The sequence below is a fragment of the Rhinatrema bivittatum genome, unplaced genomic scaffold, assembly GCF_901001135.1.
Source record: "Rhinatrema bivittatum unplaced genomic scaffold, aRhiBiv1.1, whole genome shotgun sequence".
Lineage (NCBI taxonomy): Eukaryota > Metazoa > Chordata > Amphibia > Gymnophiona > Rhinatrematidae > Rhinatrema > Rhinatrema bivittatum.
This window is the reverse complement of record NW_021820554.1, coordinates 215,833-235,269: the sequence shown is the minus strand read 5'-3', so window position 1 is coordinate 235,269 and position 19,437 is coordinate 215,833. Positions and strand designations below refer to the sequence as shown.

General features: G+C 40.8%; 1 protein-coding gene across 1 annotated transcript in view; it reads left to right on the top strand.

The window, feature by feature from the left end:
- Window positions 1-19,437, top strand: part of LOC115081713 (maltase-glucoamylase, intestinal-like) — a gene marked incomplete at its 5' end in the record, with an annotated part of 276,490 nt that overhangs the window by 211,039 nt on the left and 46,014 nt on the right. The window contains 1 exon segment of the mRNA XM_029586132.1: window positions 6,487-6,620. Within this exon segment, the coding sequence (XP_029441992.1) occupies window positions 6,487-6,620 (134 nt within the window).

Genomic DNA, 19,437 nt, shown 5'->3' with positions numbered 1-19,437 from the left:
CATTTTAATGCAGCCAGATTCAATTTCCTACTAGATCACAATGGAAGTGATCGAGTGTGGTAACTAAGGAGTTAACCAGATAAATTCTGTGGGCTGAAATTTACCAGTACCCTTAGTGGCTTAATATAGCTTCCAGATTCATAAGTCAGATAGATTTAGCCACATCAAAAAAGTTCTTGAAGGGGGCAGGCTTAGGTTGGGAAAGGAAACATACACTCACAGATTTCATTTTCAAATTCTCTTGCACACTTTCCCACCCATATTCACACCACACAAAAAGAAGATGCAAAGTTTGCATAAACATTTATACCAGTGGCCCTTGTAGCTTAAGGATCATTGGTTTAAAACTAGCCAGCAAACCCTGTGCCTTGTGCCAGTGTTCCCCTCATTTTTTCCTGTTTCACCAATGTGTCTCTCAGGCCTCTAGTGCTGCTCTCTCTCTTGCTCTCTATCTCATTCATCTGATATGAAAAAGGAAACCCACCCTCCTGAACATCCAATGCACCTCCCAAATCATTGACATCAGCTTCAATGCCTCTGGATCTCTCCTACCTTTAAATCCTGTGGAAAATTAATTTAATTTAATATCATTTATACAAAGTTTATCCCTACTCAAAGCAATGCAAAATATTTTATTTATTTTATAATATGCATACAATCTGAATAATTGGGTTTACAGAGAAGTTACCATAAGTTGATACACACATATTAGTGCCATACATTAACAAATACACAGAGACAAACATGCCAATAAAAATTAAATATTCAGGATGTATATTTGTTTGAAATGAATGGGTATAATGTAACCAATGAGTCCATTTTTGTCTCATTTTCTGGACCCTCAAAATGAATGGAGAGGACCCACAAATGAAACAAAAATTGTCTCGTTTGTTTGTGTTTCCCATTCAAGTCTATGGCTGGGCTGAGAAAACAACAGGTGCAGGCAGGCTCTAACTAGTAACAATAGTTGCCACTCTGTCTCGCTGCCTTGCTCCAGATAGACCACCTTAGGGATCTTGCAGCTCCCTGCACCCCTCAATTGTCTAGGTGCCTAAATATGGGGCCTTTCCTGGGAGCCACTTTTGTGCCTCCCAAGGACAAATCCAGATCATTATGGGCATGGCCACATTCTAGTCTAACAACTGGACTGAGGCTGCCTCAGTTTAAATCATTCTGTGTCCTCATCAGCAGGGCATCAGCCCTTAAGAGATCTGATAAGGCAAAAAATATACATAAACAGACTTTAGCATAGCCCTCAGTCAGAAAGAATAAATACAGACACAACATAAAGAATGCAAAGGAGACATCTTTTGCATGTTCTGAATGTGGGAAAGGTTTCAGTAGGAAGAAAGAACTAATACAACCTCAGAAAATAAAGAAAGGGATGAAACAGTGTTCAGCTGCAGAATATGGGAACATCTCTCTTAATAAAGCAAATCTCACAAATTACCAAGAAATCCATACTGATGAGAGACTATTGCCATGTTTTGATTATGACAAAAGTTTCAATCAGAAGGTAAATTTCACAAGAAACCAAAATTAGACCAGCGGTAAATTCAGTTTCAAGTAGGAAATGTAATAAGAGCTTGGAAAATTGCCTTGGAAAATTTAATCATTTTAAAATTCTTAATTGCATTTTGAAAATTAAAATATATATATACTAGTGAAAAAATAGGCAAAAAACAAAAAATTAAGGGCCAGATTTTAAAACTCACACGTGGGCGTAGATTTGTGCGTGCAACCCAGCGTGCACAAATCTACGCCCCATTTTATAACATGGCCATGGAGTTGAAAATCAAACTTAAGATCAAGATATCAAAAACTTTGAATCTGTAGAACAGTGGAGCATACAACACAGTTCTGACTATGTCAAATGAAAATGTTTTTGCAAAGTATGCTGCAACCGGCGCGCACAAATCTATGCCTGATTTTATAACATGCGTGCGCAGCCGCGCACGCATGTTATAAAATCCGGGGTCGGCGCATGCAAGGGGGTGCACACTTGTACACGCCGAGCCCTAGAGGAACCCCAATGGTTTCCCCGTTCCCTCCGAGCCGCTCCAAAATCGGAGCGGCCTAGGAGGGAACTTTCCTTCGGGCCCCACCTTCCCCTCCCTTCCCCTATCTGACCCACCCCCTAGCTCACCTAAATCCCCCCTACCTTTATTTTATTAGTTGCGCCTGCCTCCGGGCAGGCGTAGGTTGCGCGCGCCGGCCCACGATCATGGGCACAGAGGCAAATGGCTGCTGTGCCTGAAGGCTCCGGCCATGCCCCTGCTCAGCCCCGGACCACCCCGCCCCTGCCCATTTTTTTCAAACAACGGGACTTAGACGCGTCCCGGGGCTTGCGTGCATCACCGGGCCTATGCAAAATAGGCTCGGCATGTGCAGGAGATGGTTTTGGGGGTTACGCACGTAATATACACGCGTAACCCTTTTAAAATCCACCCCTAAGCTGTTTGAGCGCCGTTAGCCTCATTTTAGGTTCCCACGTATTGTGGCAGTGAGAGAAAGGCTTAGGTCAGCTCCATTCCAGTAACTTTCTTTTACTTCATTATCCCTTAAAAAATATCAAACACATTTTAAATCCCCCTCAAGTGCAAAAAACTTTCTATTTTTTTGTTTTGTTTTGTTGTTTACTGCTCCAATGGAGCAGTAGCAACTTGCACGCGCCAGGATGACCTTCCCCGGTACAGAGGCAAATGGCCACTGTACTGGCTGCCTGCAGCCCCACCCCTCCCTCCCCCCAGATCACCCCTTTATCAGGGTCCGGCACTTTGCCGTGTAATGTGGGTTATGCATGTGGCTGGGCCTTGTGCATGTCGCACGCATCTTCAAAGGGGCCTGGCCACGCGTGTAACCCACATTACACGGCAAAGTGCCAGACCCAGATAAAGGGGTGATCTGGGGGGCAGGGAGGGGTGGGGCTGTAGGCAGCCAGTACAGTGGCCATTTGCCTCTGTACCGGGGAAGGTCATCCTGGCGCGTGCAAGTTGCTACTGCTCCGTTGGAGCAATAAACAACAAAACAAAAAAAATAGAAAGGTAAGAGAGGGTTTTAAGGGTGGGGAGGCGAGGGGAAGGGTAAGGGAGGTTAGGGTAGGGGTGGGAAAGTTGCCTCCCAGTCTGCTCCTTAATTGGAGCGGACTGGGAGGGAACAAGGGAAGGCCTTGATGCGATGCTGCATGGAAATTGCAATTATCTATCCCCCTTGCGAGCGCTGCATGCACATGCATGTGTGCCACTCGTATTTTATAACGCGCGCAACCATGCGCACGTATTATAAAACTCATGCATCCATGTGCGCGCGCTGGGTCCTGGGAGCGCATGGACGCGTGCGCGTATCTTTAGAAATCTACCCCTATGTGTCTAAATACTTATGTTTTTTATTTATCTTTTTTAGATAATACTGATATAACTTATTTTTTGAGAATGTTCATATTATTCATTCTGGCTGTGGGATTTAATAATTTCTATAAGTAGATGCCGTGAGTGAGTAATCACATTTTACCTGTTTAGCATGGATCTCGTAAAAACATTTTTGGGATTTTAGGTTGGTTTCCTTATTATATATTTTCTGTAGAAATTCTGTTGTTATAATATATACCCCTGATGAAGCCTCGTTGGGCGAAACACAAATGCCTTTGTCAGGGTTCTCTGAATACTGGCATCTCTGCATTTTCTGATCTCAACGCTGCTTTCATTACAGAGGATTTCTCCTTGTTTTTAATGAGACATTCAACACTGCCTGCTGTGGTTACCATCTGCAACAGAATAATACTTCAATTTCTGGATTTACAATACTTTGTTTATTTCTAAATTTCATTCACTGAGTATAACGAGATATATTAAGATTGAGCGCCTGCAGTCGTATCCTGCTATTAGTATTTATATTGTGATTCTAGCCTTTGAAGAAATTTTCTATGATTATGTGTATGGTTTCCAATTTGATGTTATGCAAATTATTATTTGTAACAATTTTTAGAATATGCTATAAAATAAATGTAAATTTTCAGTGTGTGGAAATAAATTAGTTAATTTGTGAGGAGGGGGGGGGGGGTTTGTAATTAGATAGATAGAGGGCCATTTAAAGTATTGTAAAGATTGTCTGCAGTAAGCCATGTGATTCCATACAGTTACCTCAAAAGCTTATGTTAACAAAAGTGATACTGATGACAGATCATTCTCTAATACTAAATCTGATAAGTGGAAAGTGCTTCAACATGAAGTCAGATGCATTGCATGCCACTATCCCTTGCTGCTGTATCCTGTATCTTACACCTTAGGGGGTCTTTCTTCTACTCAGCCTTGCTGCTGTACCCAGAATTTACACTTTGGGCTGTTCTTGCCATTGTATTTAGTTTGCTCCTCTAATGGTGCCTTGGATAATTCCTGTTACATGCGGCAGCCCGCGCATGTTATAAAATCGGGCGTAGATTTGTTCGCGCCAGGTTGTGCGAACAAATCTACACCCGCGCATAATTTTAAAAATCTACCCCTAAGCTCTTTAATTTTGATTTGTTTAGTTATATCAACTGGTGCAAGATCTTGAGCATTGGAGTGGCTCTCTCCCTGTTATATTTTCACAACAAGATCCTTGCTGCAATAGTTTTCACCAGTTCTAGCTTGTGCAGTTATTTTGTTGGGAAATCTACCAGCACCTCATTAGTTTAACTGGGATATAACCAGGAAGAGAATCACTGTTTGTAATACCTTCTGATCCAGATAGGAACACAATCCCTGCACTAGTTACAATTTATAGAAGGTCTTCCTTAATGTAAGCATAATATGCTCTTTAAATTAAATAATGCACCTCCAGTTTCTTTTCTTTTGGAATACAACTGACATTATTGATCTTCAGAATAGGAAATTTCCCTATAAAATCAATATTTCTGAAGCTTAAGATCTTTCTTTTTGAGTTACTGATTTTGAGTTTAATTACTAGCAACTATGCTAAGATCTTATTTAAACATGTATGAAATGTTTTTATCGTGGCTTCCCAGCTATTATGCTTTGAAATTATAAGCTGTATATCAGTTTATCATCAGCAAAATAATACCCTTGAGTTCCAAATTTACAATGTTTTCCCGAAGTGGATGTAAATTTATACTGAACAAGAGGGCTGAAAGAGATGGCCCTTGGAATACACCAACGTTTAGGTGTCTAGGTACAGACACTTTACTAGTTACCTCTACCAGCTTATGACTGCCTGTTAGAAAAGATATTATTCATTTTAGTGCCAAGCCTCTAATCCCTTCAACTGTTTATCTATCTTCCAAAAGCCAATAGTTTACTAAATCAAAAACTGAAGATAAATCTAACAGTAATTAAACCACTATCCCTGATTTAGGTGGCACAACACTTTATCCTATAGAGTCACGAGCAGCTACTCTGTGCTATGGACTTTCCAAAGATCAGATTGGTAATAATCAAGGCCCCATGTATCTTTTAAGGAAGCGATGATTTGAGAGTTTCCAATTTCTTTGCTAATAGTGGCAAATTAGTCACTGGTCTATAATTATCACACTGTTTTCTGTCTAGTCTTATTTTTTAAAATAGGTCTAATGATAATGTTTCAAGGATGCTGATACTGCTCCCTCTTCTTTAGAAGTGTTGATAATATTCCACAAGCGAGATAATAAATCAGCTCCAAACTGTTTATTAAAATGACAGGAATCTAATTTAGAGGTGGTAGGGTTAATCTTGTTTGTAATCAGTACTTTTGATTCTAAAGAGTCCTTTTCTCACTAGCAGAACACACCTGATGGCACCATGGCTCATTGACTTCACCATGAATTGCTGAAGCATTAGTTGGTGGTGCAGTTTAGCAATGAGCTGCAGTGTCAGCATAAAGGGTAATGTGTCCCACCTGTTCATTAAGAGAAGACTATCTGAAATCATAAGAACTTATTCTGGAGTGATAGAGGTAGTCTGTAGGTCATTGGTGTTCAGTTTGGTGGGCTTGGAGGGGCATCAGATGCTAAGGTGCTGTGTTTTTCACACTCGATGGGAGATGCAGCACTGAAGACTTGATGAACTGTCTTTTTCATACTGGGAGGGTGGAAGGGCACCATCAAAGACTCAGAGGAGGGTATTGTTTTTATAATGTTGGGTACCACATGTGTAGGAAAGAAGTGATTGTAGGTGCCGAGGGTTCTTTTCACATAGAGCTGCACAGGGTCAATCTTTTGTGAGTTGCTTGGTGATTAGATAGCCTAGATTTTAGACAATTGCCCCAGTATCACTAGTTCACATTGAAACCCACGACAGCTCAGTTGAAAGTAATGGATCCATCTCCCATAGCAAGTCACAATTTGTGATAAGTCTTTTGACATAATGGTCTTGAACAATCAAATTGTTAAATATTGTGTTTACCATGAAGAATTATATTTATGAATCTTTCAAATAAAGAAAATTGTACAATACTATGCACAGAATTTGGTTTTAGAGCATGGTCACCTAACTTGCTTATCTTTATGAATTCCAGTGCCTTACTCAATGTAACAGGAGAGCGAGGAGTCATTATTACTCGTTCAACATATCCATCCAGTGGAAAATGGGCAGGACATTGGCTTGGTGATAATACTTCTGCTTGGGACCAACTTTTTAAATCTATTATTGGTAAGAGAGAGTTTATTCTCAACATAACATATATCAGCTGTAGCTTTCATATGAGTAGCTGACGTTTGAAAAGAAGTTGGCCTTAGAGGCAAAAAAATCATAATAAAAACATTTTAAAATATATCTGAAGCAAGAAGCTTGTGAGGGAGTCAATTGGATCGTTAGATGATTGAGAGGTTAAAAAGACCTTTAGGGAAGATAAGGCCATTGTGGAAAGACTGAATGAATTCTTTTCTTCGATGTCTACTGATGAGGATGTTGTAGAGATACCCGTATCAATCAATGGTGATGATTCAGAAGAATTGAAACAAATCGCACTGAAGCTGGAAGATGTAATAAGGCAGAATGACAAACTAAAGAGTAGTCAATTACTTGGACCAGATGGTATGCACCCCAAAGATCTGAAAAAACTCAAAAATGAAATTGCAGATCTGTTACTCTTAATTTATAACCTATAGATAGGTTTGTCTGCTGTGCCTGAAGGGTGTCCAATGTAAACCCAATTTTTAAAAAGGGCTCCAGGAATGATCCAGGAAATTCTAGACCAGTGAGTCTGACTTCATTGCTGGGAAAAATCATGGAAACTATTGTAAACAACAAAATTACAGAACATATAGAAAGATATGGTTAAATGGGATAAAGCCAGGTTGGATTTACACAAGGGATATCTTGCCTCACCAATTTGCTACATTTTTTGAAGGGATTAATAAATATGTGAATAATGATGAGCTGATAGATGCAGTGTATTTGGGTTTTCAGAAGGTGTTTGATAAAGTGCCCCATGCGAGACTCCTGAGAAAATTAAAATGTCATGAAATAGGAAGCAATGTCTTATTGTGGATTGCAAACTGTTTAAAAGATAGAAAACAGAGTAGGACTAAATAATCAGTTTTCTCAGTGGAGAAGGGTAAACAGGATCCCAGAGGCTATGTACAGTTCCTCAGGGATATGTACTGGACTAGTACTTTTTAATATATTTATAAATGATCTGAAAAAAGGGAACAATGAGTAAGTTGATTAAATTTAATGATAAAAGAGATGGAATGGCTCCCCTATGAGAAAATGCTAAAGAGGTTACAGATGTTTTGTTTAGAGAAGAGACTGCTGAGGTGGTATATGATATGAGTCTATAAAATCATGAGTGGAATAGACTGGGTAAATATAAATCAGTTATTTACTCTTTCAAAAAATATAAAGAATAGGGGACACTCCATGAGTTAGTAAATAGAAAATTCAAAACAAATCAGAGAAAATTCTCTCTCACTCAAAGCAAAATTAAGCTCTTAAGCTCTGAAATTCGTTGTCAGAGGATATGATTAAAGCGAGCATAAAAGGAGGAAAATTATTGCAGATGATTCAGATGTAATTACTATAACTTAAGTAAATACTCCTTTCTTGAGAACAAGAAGGGGAAATTATGTTCTGGGGGGGATAAAGAGGAATTCATTAGATTATTTCACAAGGACGCTAATATCTCAGGTCACTTTAGTTCACGTAAGGCTTTCAGAAGGTAAGGTCAAAAAACTTCCAGATTGGGACCCAATTTTAAAGGGTATCCATAAGGTGACCACTACTTTCCCATTACATTCTGAAATAGAGACAATGATTGTCTCAGATTTGGAAACTCCAGAAGCTGTTTATAGGCTCTTAAGAAAATTTAATATATTATGGGGTAGATTTTCAAATGTACGCACAGGCATACTCATGTGCACACTACTTGGCACGCACATATGTACGCCCAATTTTATAGCAGGCACGCGCATGTTATAAAATCAGGGGTCGGCACGTGTAAGATGGTGCACAATTGTACTCCCTGCACGCGCCGACGCCCGCGGACCTCCCTCATTCCCTTCCCCTAAACCTTCCCTCCCTTCCCCTAACCTTTCCCCCATAGCCCTACTCTAACCCCCCCCCCAAAATTTTTATTATACCTTTTGCGTGCACCAGAAGCCTGCTGGCATGCGATCCTCCGACACAGCGGCAAATGGCCGCTGTGCCGAAGGCCTCTGGCCCCGCCCCCACCCTCAGACTGCCCCTTTAGTAAAGCCCCGGGACTTTACGTGCATCACCGGGCCTTTATAAAATACTCCCCCTATGTGCGTACATCCTCTGGATTTACGTGTGTAGGACTTTGAAAATCTGGCCCTATACCCTTTGCCTATGGAGTTGCAGGAGCATTTGTTTCAACAACCAAAGGTGAATGCAATGGTGTTGGCTGTTACAAGAAAGACTATGATCCCTATGGAAGGCAGAATCACCTTAAAAGATCCACGGGATAGAAAGATAGAACTGATTTTAAAACATGTGTTTTCAGCAAACTCGATACGCTACAGGCAGCGATTTGTGCCAGCTATATAGCTAGAGCTCTTTTGCACTGGATTCAGCATCTATCAAAGGAGAAGGATTCAGCAAGATTTGCATCGGCTACAGCATGTTTATCAAATAGTTTATATGACCTCAGAGTATCTGCCAGAACTGTAGCACTGTCTATGGGAGCTAGAAGACGTCTTTGGCTTTGTCACTGGGTGGTGGATACCTGGTCTAAATCTCATCTAGGCAGGTTACCTTAAAGGAGCAAATATCTGTTTGATGATGAACTTGATAGATTAGTCAGGAACCTAGGTGATTCAAAGCCTCAAAGTCTACAAGAAGATACATTTAGATGAAATTATCACTCTTTGCTAGAGTTGAACCAATTCAATGATGTCAGCACAAGCTTTACAAGGAAAGGCGAGATTGCAGTCCTTTCATGGGGTAAGAAGTTCACATCCTGACTCAGCAAGACCTTCAACATCCTCACAGTCTGCACAATGAGGCCCAGGTGATTAACTTTATGATAGTCCCTATAGGGGACGATTACAGGGATTCTTCAAAAGTGGATCCATATTACAGTGGACCATTAGTTCTTGGATATTATTCAGAATGGATATTCCCCAGATTTCAAGTGCCAGGAAAGAGAATGTTTTATGATATCACTTGCGCATTCTCCCGAAAACCTGATGGCAGTTCATTCAACTTTAAACAAATTAGTCTTGTTGCAAGCCATATGCTCAGTACTGGTCAGCGAACAGCGAAAGGGATATTAATTAATGTATTTCATCATCCCCAAAAAGGATGTTACTTTCAGACCAATTTTAGATCTAAAAGGGGTGAACCAAAGTTTACATACACCTTGTTTTCATATTGAAACTCTGCGATCAGTAATATCCTCAGTAAGGAAGTAAGAATACCTAACTTCTGTGAAAGAAGCATACTTCCATATTCTAATGAGAGAAAGCAGCCAGAGCTATCTTAATTTTTTATACTGGGGGGGCGGGGGGCTCTCGAGCAGCAATCAAAATGGCCGCCTAAGCTTGCAGCTCCTCCTGACTCCTCTCCTTTTTCTCGGGTAATTATAGCCACGGGAGCCTAAAACTTTATCTAACGATCATTTTTGCTTGTGGCAGGATTATGACTATCAACAAAACAGGAAAAATTGAAGCGGCCTTTGCGGCAGGCGCCAGCTCAAAAAGGGCCAAACCAGACCCTCCTTTGCCCGACAAGGCCCCACCACCTAAAGTAATGGCGTCGGCTGATTTAGTTCTTACCGAACTCAAACATCTAAAAGATCTTGTCCAGATTAACATCGATAATACCGCCACAATTAGAAATGATTTGCAGACTATGTCAGAGAAGATGGAATATTTTCAAGCTCGTCTAGATGATGTTGAAACACAGGTCTCTTCTTTGCTGGTTACTACGGAGCCGATGTCGCGTATTTCAAAAAAGCTGGATAGTCTGCATCGAGATATTGAAGATCTCTCTAATCATAATCGACGCAACAATATCAGGATATTGGGAGTTCCGGAAGGATCGGAAGGTACGAATATTATCTCTTTCCTACTTAAACTGATCCCTGTGAGTCTACAGATAGACTTTGAGCAACCCTTCGAGCTGGAACGAGCCCACCAGATTCCCTCCCAGCCACTTAGGAATTCTAAGTACCCTCGTCCGATCATTTTAAAAGTACTGCGCTATCCTCAAGCCATAATGATCCTATCGGCCGCCAGGACAAAAGCACCCATACAATTTCAGGGACGCCCACTTTTATTTGTACCTGATCTTGCAAAAGCAATGGCGGATTGGCGCAAAGCATTCCTGGCGCTACGGCCCTGACTGCAAAAAATAGAGGCTAAATATGGCTTACTATATCCCGCACAGATGTGGGTCACTCATCAAAATCAAACCCAAGTTTTTCTGGATCCTAAAGTATTAGAGGTTTATCTACATTCTTGTGAACATGCGCATGTTATGGTGTCCTGAAGTGTCTGTTTTTCATACGGGTTATACTGCTATTACCGTTGCCATTATTTGGCTTTATCGTTACCATTTTTTACTTTTGTTCACTAGTTTTTACTGCTTAAGCCCTACGTGAAACTGTAATGGCTCTCTTCTTCGGAGTTGCGGTACTGCTACTCATTGCAATCTCTTTTACACATCATATTCTCTGGATCTCTCATTGAGGTTCCATAGAACCAATTGGATACCATAGTTCCGCTAGTCAACTTTACCCGTTGGTGCCAATATTGTGGACCCAGCCAAGGAGCGGAGCTGCGATCTTGGAGTTGCCTATGGTCCGCCTGGAGGCTCTTTACTAGCGTATTATTTCACAATCTTTGTGATTTGTGCACTTGTTTTTTCTTGTCTGTTCTCTTTCCCTTAGTTTTTCTTCCTCCCTATTCTTTCTTCATTCTTCTCTCTCTTTACTCATCTCTCTGCACTACCTTCTCCTTTTCTTATTTGTTCTTCCATAAGCAGGTACCTTATACTTTCATCGCATTGGTTTGGACATCTCATCTTTAAAACGAACCACGCTTCACTCACAGCAGCTGTTCTCATATGAATGGACCTTTTTTCTCTTTTTTTTGATGGCATCACATAAATCTGCCCTTAACTTTGTCTCACTGAACGTCAATGGCTTTACCCATCAGATTAAAAGGAAAAAAATACTTACTTACCTACAGTCTCTGCAAGCAGATGTTGCTTTACTACAAGAGACACATTTGTCGGCCTCTGAGTCATTAAAACTTAAACAACAATGGGTTGGTCATGTCTTTTTCAGCCCAGCGTTTCATAAAAAAAGGGGGACAGCCATACTTCTGCGTAAAGGTCTGGCGGTTACTATCACTCATCAAATCGCAGACCCAGATGGTCGTTGGAATCTTATTCAGGCGACGATTCACAAGGAATCATTTACCATCCTTAATTTGTATGCTCCGACCACTGATGATCCTTCTTTCTTTCAGGATGTCTTTCAACAGCTACTAACAATAGACTCTTCTCTCACTTTCGTTGGGGGAGATTTCAATCAACCACTTGACCTGTACCTGGACAAGAAATCCACAGTTTGCCCCACCTACTCCAAATCTTGTAAATTGCTTCAACATACTATGAAAAATTTTGGCCTCTCGGATCCTTGGCGGCTACTTCATCCTACGGAAAGGGATTACTCTTTTTTTTCCTTTCCTCATTCTTCATACTCTCGAATTGACTATTTTTTGATCTCCAAAAAATAGTCCCTAGGATATCCAATGCACGCATTTGTCCTATCTTGGTCTCTGATCATGCTGCAGTCTCCATGACATGTGACTTGCAAGCATCCATTACCATTGATAGACAATGGAGGTTTAACCCTGCTCTTCTGGCTGATCCAGAGTTCATCACCAAGATACAATCCAAAACCTCTGAGTATTTTCATTTCAATAGTACGCCCGATATCTCTAATGCTTCACTCTGGGCAGCCTTTAAAGCAACGATACGTGGTAATATAATCAGCTACACTATCCATCAAAAGAAACTTCAAAAGGCAGCATTAGATGATCTCCCATCAAAAGTTACCACACTGGAACATGCACATATCCGTTCTCCTACATCCTCTATGCTTGTAGCATTAATAAAAGCGAAGCTTCAATATAATTTTTTTAAACTAGAGTGGCACTACAAGTTCAAGGCACTTTCGGGTTAGCAATGGTGGTGGCAGCAGTATTTTTAAGAAGAAAAGGAGTCATGGTCCATCCATATTTGGATTATTGGTTGATCCAGAGCAAAACATATTTGGAAGATGTCACAGCAACTGATGATGTAGTGCCCTTTCTCCAATGGTTAGGATGGATAATCAACTTTGAGAAAAGTAATCTGCAGCCTTCTCAAGTGATAAGGGCATTTGGGAGCCCTATTCATTACCAGTGAAGATTTGGTAATAACTCACAAAAGGATCGTAAACATCAATACTCAGGTGGAGCAATTTCCAAGTAGGCAACTACCATTGACATGGTCATATCTCCAACTTCTAGGCTCCATTGCTTCCACCTTAGATGTGGTCCCATGGGCAAGAACATATATTAGGTCTCTGCAATTAGCCCTGCTAATCCAGTGGAAATCCCAGACACAAGGCCACAAGATTCTTCTTTCTTTGCCAGCAAAGGCAAGGGATAGCTTATGTTGGTCTAACACTGCAAACTTGCAAAGGGGAATACCACTGGCATGCTTGGATTGGATTTTATTAACAGATGCCAGCCTGACAGGTTGTGGGGGCTCATTGCCTAAATCAGTGCTCACAAACAGAATGGTTATAGTTAAAAAATCAGACTTGAGAGCAATAAGATTGGCATTACTTTAATTTCAGAGTCACATCAAAGCGAAGGCAGTGAGTCTTGAAAGACAATGCAGTTTCTTCCATGGAAGACACCTTGAAACTAATAGAGGTCTATTTTTCTGCAATTGGCCAACTGTTGTCTCATACGAGACTTGTTCTGCATAATAAAAAATCAAGATTATCTTACTTAATAGAAAATCAGCAACAAATGCAGCTATTTTTTAAAAAAAAATCACTTGGCAATTTGAAATAGCAAACCAAGCTCATGATCTTGGTATAATTATAGTGACTTTAATTTGAAGAAAAAAATTATCCACAAAATTAGAGATAAATATAGTAAATTACACATGCTACAATGATTGAAGACCCTCTTATGTCATGATGACTTTCGCATGGTTTTCCAGAAGCTGATTTTTTCGAATCTTGACTATTGTAACGTGCTTTTTCTTGGTCTACCTACTAGCTCCTTACGATTATTACAGTTATTACAGAACGCAACTGCCATAGTTTTAACCGTCGGAAGGAAATTTGATCACATAGGGGCAGATTTTAAAAGCCCTGCTCGCGTAAATCCGCCCGGATTTAGGCGAGCAGGGCCTTGCACGTCGGCGCCTGCCGACGCGCGCAGAGCCCCGGGACTAGCATAAGTCCCGGGGTTTTTTGTCGGGGGCGTGTCGGGGGCGGGGCCGATCGATGCGGCGTTTTGGGGCGGGGCGCGGTGTTTCGGGGGCGGGCCCGGGGGCGTGGCCATGCCCTCCGGAACCGCCCCCGGGTCGCGTCTCGGCGCGCATGGATTTACGTCTCCCTCCGGGAGGCGTAAATCCGTGGACAAAGGTAGGGGGGGTTTAGATAGGGCCGGGGGAGTGGGTTAGGTAGAGGAAGGGAGGGGAAGGTGAGGGGAGGGCGAAAGAGAGTTCCCTCCGAGGCCGCTCTGATTTTGCGCGCGCGCCGGCTGCCCAAAATCGGCAGCCTTGCGCGCGCCGATCCTGGATTTTAGCGGCTACGCGCGTATCTACTAAAATCCAGCGTACTTTTGTTGGCGCACCAGTCGCAAACAAAAGTACGCGAACGCGCATTTTTAAAAAATCTACCCCATAATGCCTATTTTGATGCCTTTCATTGGCTCCTGGTTAAATTTAGAATTGACTATAAAATTTTATGTCTTTTACATAAATCAGTTTACATGATAAAATAGAATGGCTAAATGCTTCATTATACTTGCATATCCCACAAAGGAACCTGAGATCGGCGAATAAAGGCCTCTTAACTATTCCCTCTGTTCAATCCATACACTTGACTGAAGTGAGAGAAAGAGCTATCTCGATTGCTGGCCCTAAACTCTGGAATTTGCTTCCCTCCAACTTAAGACTGCAACAAGACTTTCATATTTTTAAAAAGAACTTAAAGACATGTCTATTTGAACATGCTTATGAAAGTTACATAATGAAAACAGACTAAGGCTTACATATTATGGCGATGACAAAAAGAAATATGAGATTGAGGTTCCATAATTGTTTTTATATTTTTTATTTTTTTAGATTTTTTTAAAGTTTTTAATTCTAATTTTTTGTTATATTTATTTATGTTATAATTTTATATGATTATATGACTGTTTTTATGTTGTGAACCATTACGATTGAATACAAATTGACGGTATAGAAATATAATAAATATAAACAAACAAGATGTTACCTCTTGAGTTATTGTTACTTCTCTAGTTCAATTTTCAGGCTCCCCCTAGAGCCTCCTGCCCTTGAGTTTCTACTGTTGTCCCTCTCCCACCCCTGTTCATTGTGTTTTCCACCTACTGTTGAGTTGTAAACCGATATGATGTGCATTCTAATGTCGGTATAAAAAAGCTGTTAAATAAATAAATAAATAAATAAATAAATAAACAAACAAACAAACAAATAAATAAATAAATAAGATGATACCTGAAGTCAAGGAACTTCGGAGGAGACAGATCCTCTATTTGCTTGGGCTAAGCAAAATCTGCTTCAGCTCTCCATGCTACATATTGCAGGACAGAAAATTATAAAAGCGGATTTCTTGGCAGAAACATTATAGACCCAGGAGAGTGGGAGCTATGCCAGAGTGCTTAACAGCAGATAGTACAAAAGTGGGGATATCCTCAGATGGATTTAATGCAAAAGCAAGGAGATTTTTACTGTCAGCAAAGAGAGTTCAGCAGCTAGGCAATAAATGCATTAAAGTAGGAGAGATTTTAATGTACATTTGTTCTCCATGGCCATTGATAGGTCATGCAATAAAGAAAATAGAAAAGGTGAGTGCCTATGTGATTCTACTGGCACCAGATTGGTCTTGAAAGCCTTGGTATGCAGATCTAAGCAGCCTGTTAGAAGACGGCCCATTATCTCTACTAGGAATCAGGGGGATCCTTCCTCAGGGGCCAATTGAAATGGATGACCCTTTTCCATACTCTCTTACTGCATGGCTCTTAAGAGGCCAAAGGGGGTCATTTTCCAAAGGTATCACACGCGAAAAGTCCCATTTCGCGTGTGATACCTAGATCGGGGCGGGTTCTGGGTGGTGCTTGCACCGGAAGGGGAGGAGTCAGGGTGGCACCGGGGCAAACGCCGTGAAGACATCGCTGACGGCAAAAAGGTAAGGAGCCTTATCGCCGTCAGTAACACGGCCAATAGCACCACCTTTCACGGTGGCGCTATTGGTTTGCGAAAGCCGGCAGCGATAGCACCGCGGTTGTGCGATCGCTGCCGGCTTTCGCAGGCCCACCCCCCATTACCGCTGGATTTTCTGCAAACTTAGAAAATCCAGGTCATCTGGATTACTCGCCATCTGTTATCAAAACAGTGTAAAACTCTAAAAAGAATTCTACTTTGCTGGCTTATGTGAGGGTCTGGTGTACTTTTGATTCCTATTGTAGATAGATTGCTTTCATTGGTGTTCGCAAATAAGAGATATTCTATCCTTTTTGCAAAAGGGTCTCGATAAAGGTTTGGTATTGAACTCTTTGAAGGTTCAAGTAGTAGCCATTTCTTTTTTTTAGGGGAAGTGTAAAGGGTTTATCAATATCCTCCCATAAGTATGTTTCACGGTTTCTCCAGGGGCTTAAACAACTACATCCACCACTGAGGGCTATAGTACAACAATGGAATTTAAATTTAGTTTTATGTACCATAACAAAGGCTTCATTTGAACATTTAGAACAGACAACATTAAAAGATTTGATTTTGAAAACAGTTTTCATAGTATTAATTGTTTCAACAAGAAGCATTTCAGAGATGCAATCTTTGTCATTTTGGGTTCCTTTTCTTTTTTTAGTTGAAATATTTTTATTGAAGAAGTAAAGACAATGCTTTCATACATACATGTACATGTCCTCAGGAAATAATCGAGTACAGCATGTCAAACAGTAAAAGACATATCAGAATGATTATAATGTATATAAACCGCAGAACAATAACCATTGAATTATTAAGGACACCAATACAGGTAATCAACATGGGGAACAGAAAAAGAAATAAGAAAATACAAAGAGGGTAGAAGAAAGAAGAGCAAGAAAAAGAGGAAGTGCATCCATCCTTACATTTCAGCATTGACAGTGTAAGGTCAATAAAAATAGTAAAATCAGGATATGAGAGCATTAGGTGGTGTAATTGTCAAGAGATTTCCACATTAGGTCCCATTTAGCTAAACGATTATACTTAATGGCCATTGCCCTCTCATATTTGCTGTATAAGCAGACGGTATTCCACCAGAGAGCTTCTGAGAGGAAGTCACTACGTTTCCAATTAGAGGTAATGTTATGCAGTCCTACAAGAAGGAGGAAATCAAGTAGCTTCCTATGCGGGGGTGGGAGGTCAAGTGCGGGGTGGGCTCCTTTTAATATTACTAAATCATATGAGATCGGCCTATAAATAGTAAGGACGATATTCTAGTCCAAACCTGTACCCAAAAGTCAAAAACTAACGGACAGGTAAAGAGCATGTGTTCCAAAGTAGCCTTCACATTATTGCACGACCAGCATCGGTGGGAAGGGATAAGTGCAGCCCTATGAAGTTTCCAAGGAGTCCAGAGGGCTCTATGCATAATGAAGAAGGATGTTTGAGATAAACTAGTTGATAAGGAGATACGTATGGAAGAGGACCAAACATGGGTCCATACCGCTGCCGAGGGGTGGACATCGAATTCTGCGGACCATGTGTGTTGCAGAGCTAGAGCCGGGTTGGGGAGGGAGAGAGTGCAGAGCAGTTCATAAAGTTTAGAGGCAAGATGCCTATGAGTGCCTATCTCCGCAAAAAAGGAAAGCAAATAAGGTGATTGGTCTAATTTCAAGGTGGAAAGGTTCAATTCCTTGAGGGCTTCCCGAAGTTGTAGCCAAGCATAGAATTGGCTGGAGGGGAGTTGGAACAACGATTGCAAAGAAGAGAAAGGAAGCATGTTGCCCTGGGAAACAATAGAAGAGAGAAACCATATCCCTTTGTCGTGCCATATAGGCCAATTTATGGGGCGACCAGCTATTCGAATTTTGTGTGTATTCCAGATAGGGAGTAAGTTAGAGTTTAACCAGGTAGGTTTTTCTTTAAAACATAATTGGTCGAATTCTTTTAGGGCTTGATATAGAGAGAGCAGAATCCTGTTGTGCGTACGATGTGAGGAAAAGAGCATTCCCGGGAATGCAAGGTTGGGAATTGGATAGATAAGGGAGCGCTCAATATTTAACCAACTGGGTGAGTCTATGTTAGGAGCTCTCATCAATCAATTACCATTGGGTTCCTTTTCTAAGGCTCAATAAGGAGTCTGTATTACTAAGGACAATTCCATCTTTTTTGCTAAATGTGATTTCAGTTTTTCATGTAAATCAAAAGTGTTTTACCAGCATTCAACAAATGTGAGTATAAATGAGTGTCAGAGTTTCTACAGTTCCTAGATATAAGCAGATGCCTTTTAATTTATCTAAAGTTTACTAAGAATTTTCATAATACAGATAGATCATCTGTATTATTTTGTGCCCAGGTAAGGGTGAGGCCACCTCTAAAGAAACAATTGCAAGGTGGATTAAGAAGCAATTTAATTAATATATTTACTGCAAGGCAGACAGGCACCAAGATTGATTAAAGCACATTCAACAAGGGTGCAGTATTCTTCATGGGCTGAAATTGGGACAGTTAGTCCAACTGACATTTGCAAGGCAGTCACTTGGACGACATTAAGACCATTTTCAAAATGTTATGTTATATTTACTCATCAAACATGGTACTTAATTTGGCGCAACTGTTTTGAAGATGAGTTTACAATCTATCTACCTATTATAAATTAACTTTTGCTCATCCCATATGTTTTTGACTTGTGGAGCAGAAGGATAAGGAAGGTGAAATTAGGACTTACTTGAAAATTTCCTTTCCTTCTGCTACACCAGTCAAGAAGTCCATACTGGAAGAGTAATCTGTTCTTTAGGGATTTTCTTTCATTAAATAAATAAGAATGAGGTGTCCAGAATGCAAATAAGTTGTTTAAGATGTTTTTTCATGGTAGGAGTGTTTCTCACTTTAATCATTAAATTAGGAAAGCTAAATTTAACTACATTTCTATTCACAGTCTTTAATTTTATATATTTATTAGAATTTAAGATGTTGATGGCTATAATTTGATTAGCTATGACAGATGTCTACTGGCTATACTGGATTCCGTGTATGACATATATACAAGTGATGTCATAAAAAAAAGAATAACAACTCTGCCTTCAGCTGCTGGATAAGGAATAGAACCCATAGGGGTAGATTTTATAAAGGGCAAGCACACGTCCATGTATGCGCGCTTCTCTGCGAACGCACATGAACATGTCGATTTTATAACATGCATGTGCTGGCGTATGTGCGGACAGCGGCATGCAAGGGGGTGGGACTTCTGCAATTTCCACGCGGTGATGCATTCTGGCCTTCCCCAGTTAAGGAGCGGACTGGGAGGGAACTTCCCTACCCCCCCTACCTAACCTCCCTTCCCCTTCCCCTCTCCTCTCCTCCCCACCCCTTAAACCCTACAATTTTCTTTTTTTTTCTTTGTTGCACAGTAAGTTGTGCGCACCGGCAGCCGGGTCTTCGGGACAGTGAACAATGGCGATGACCCAGTCGTCCCTTGCCTCACCCCTCCCCGCAGCCCACCCCTTCAAAGAAGCCCGGCACTTGTGTGCGTACCGGTCTT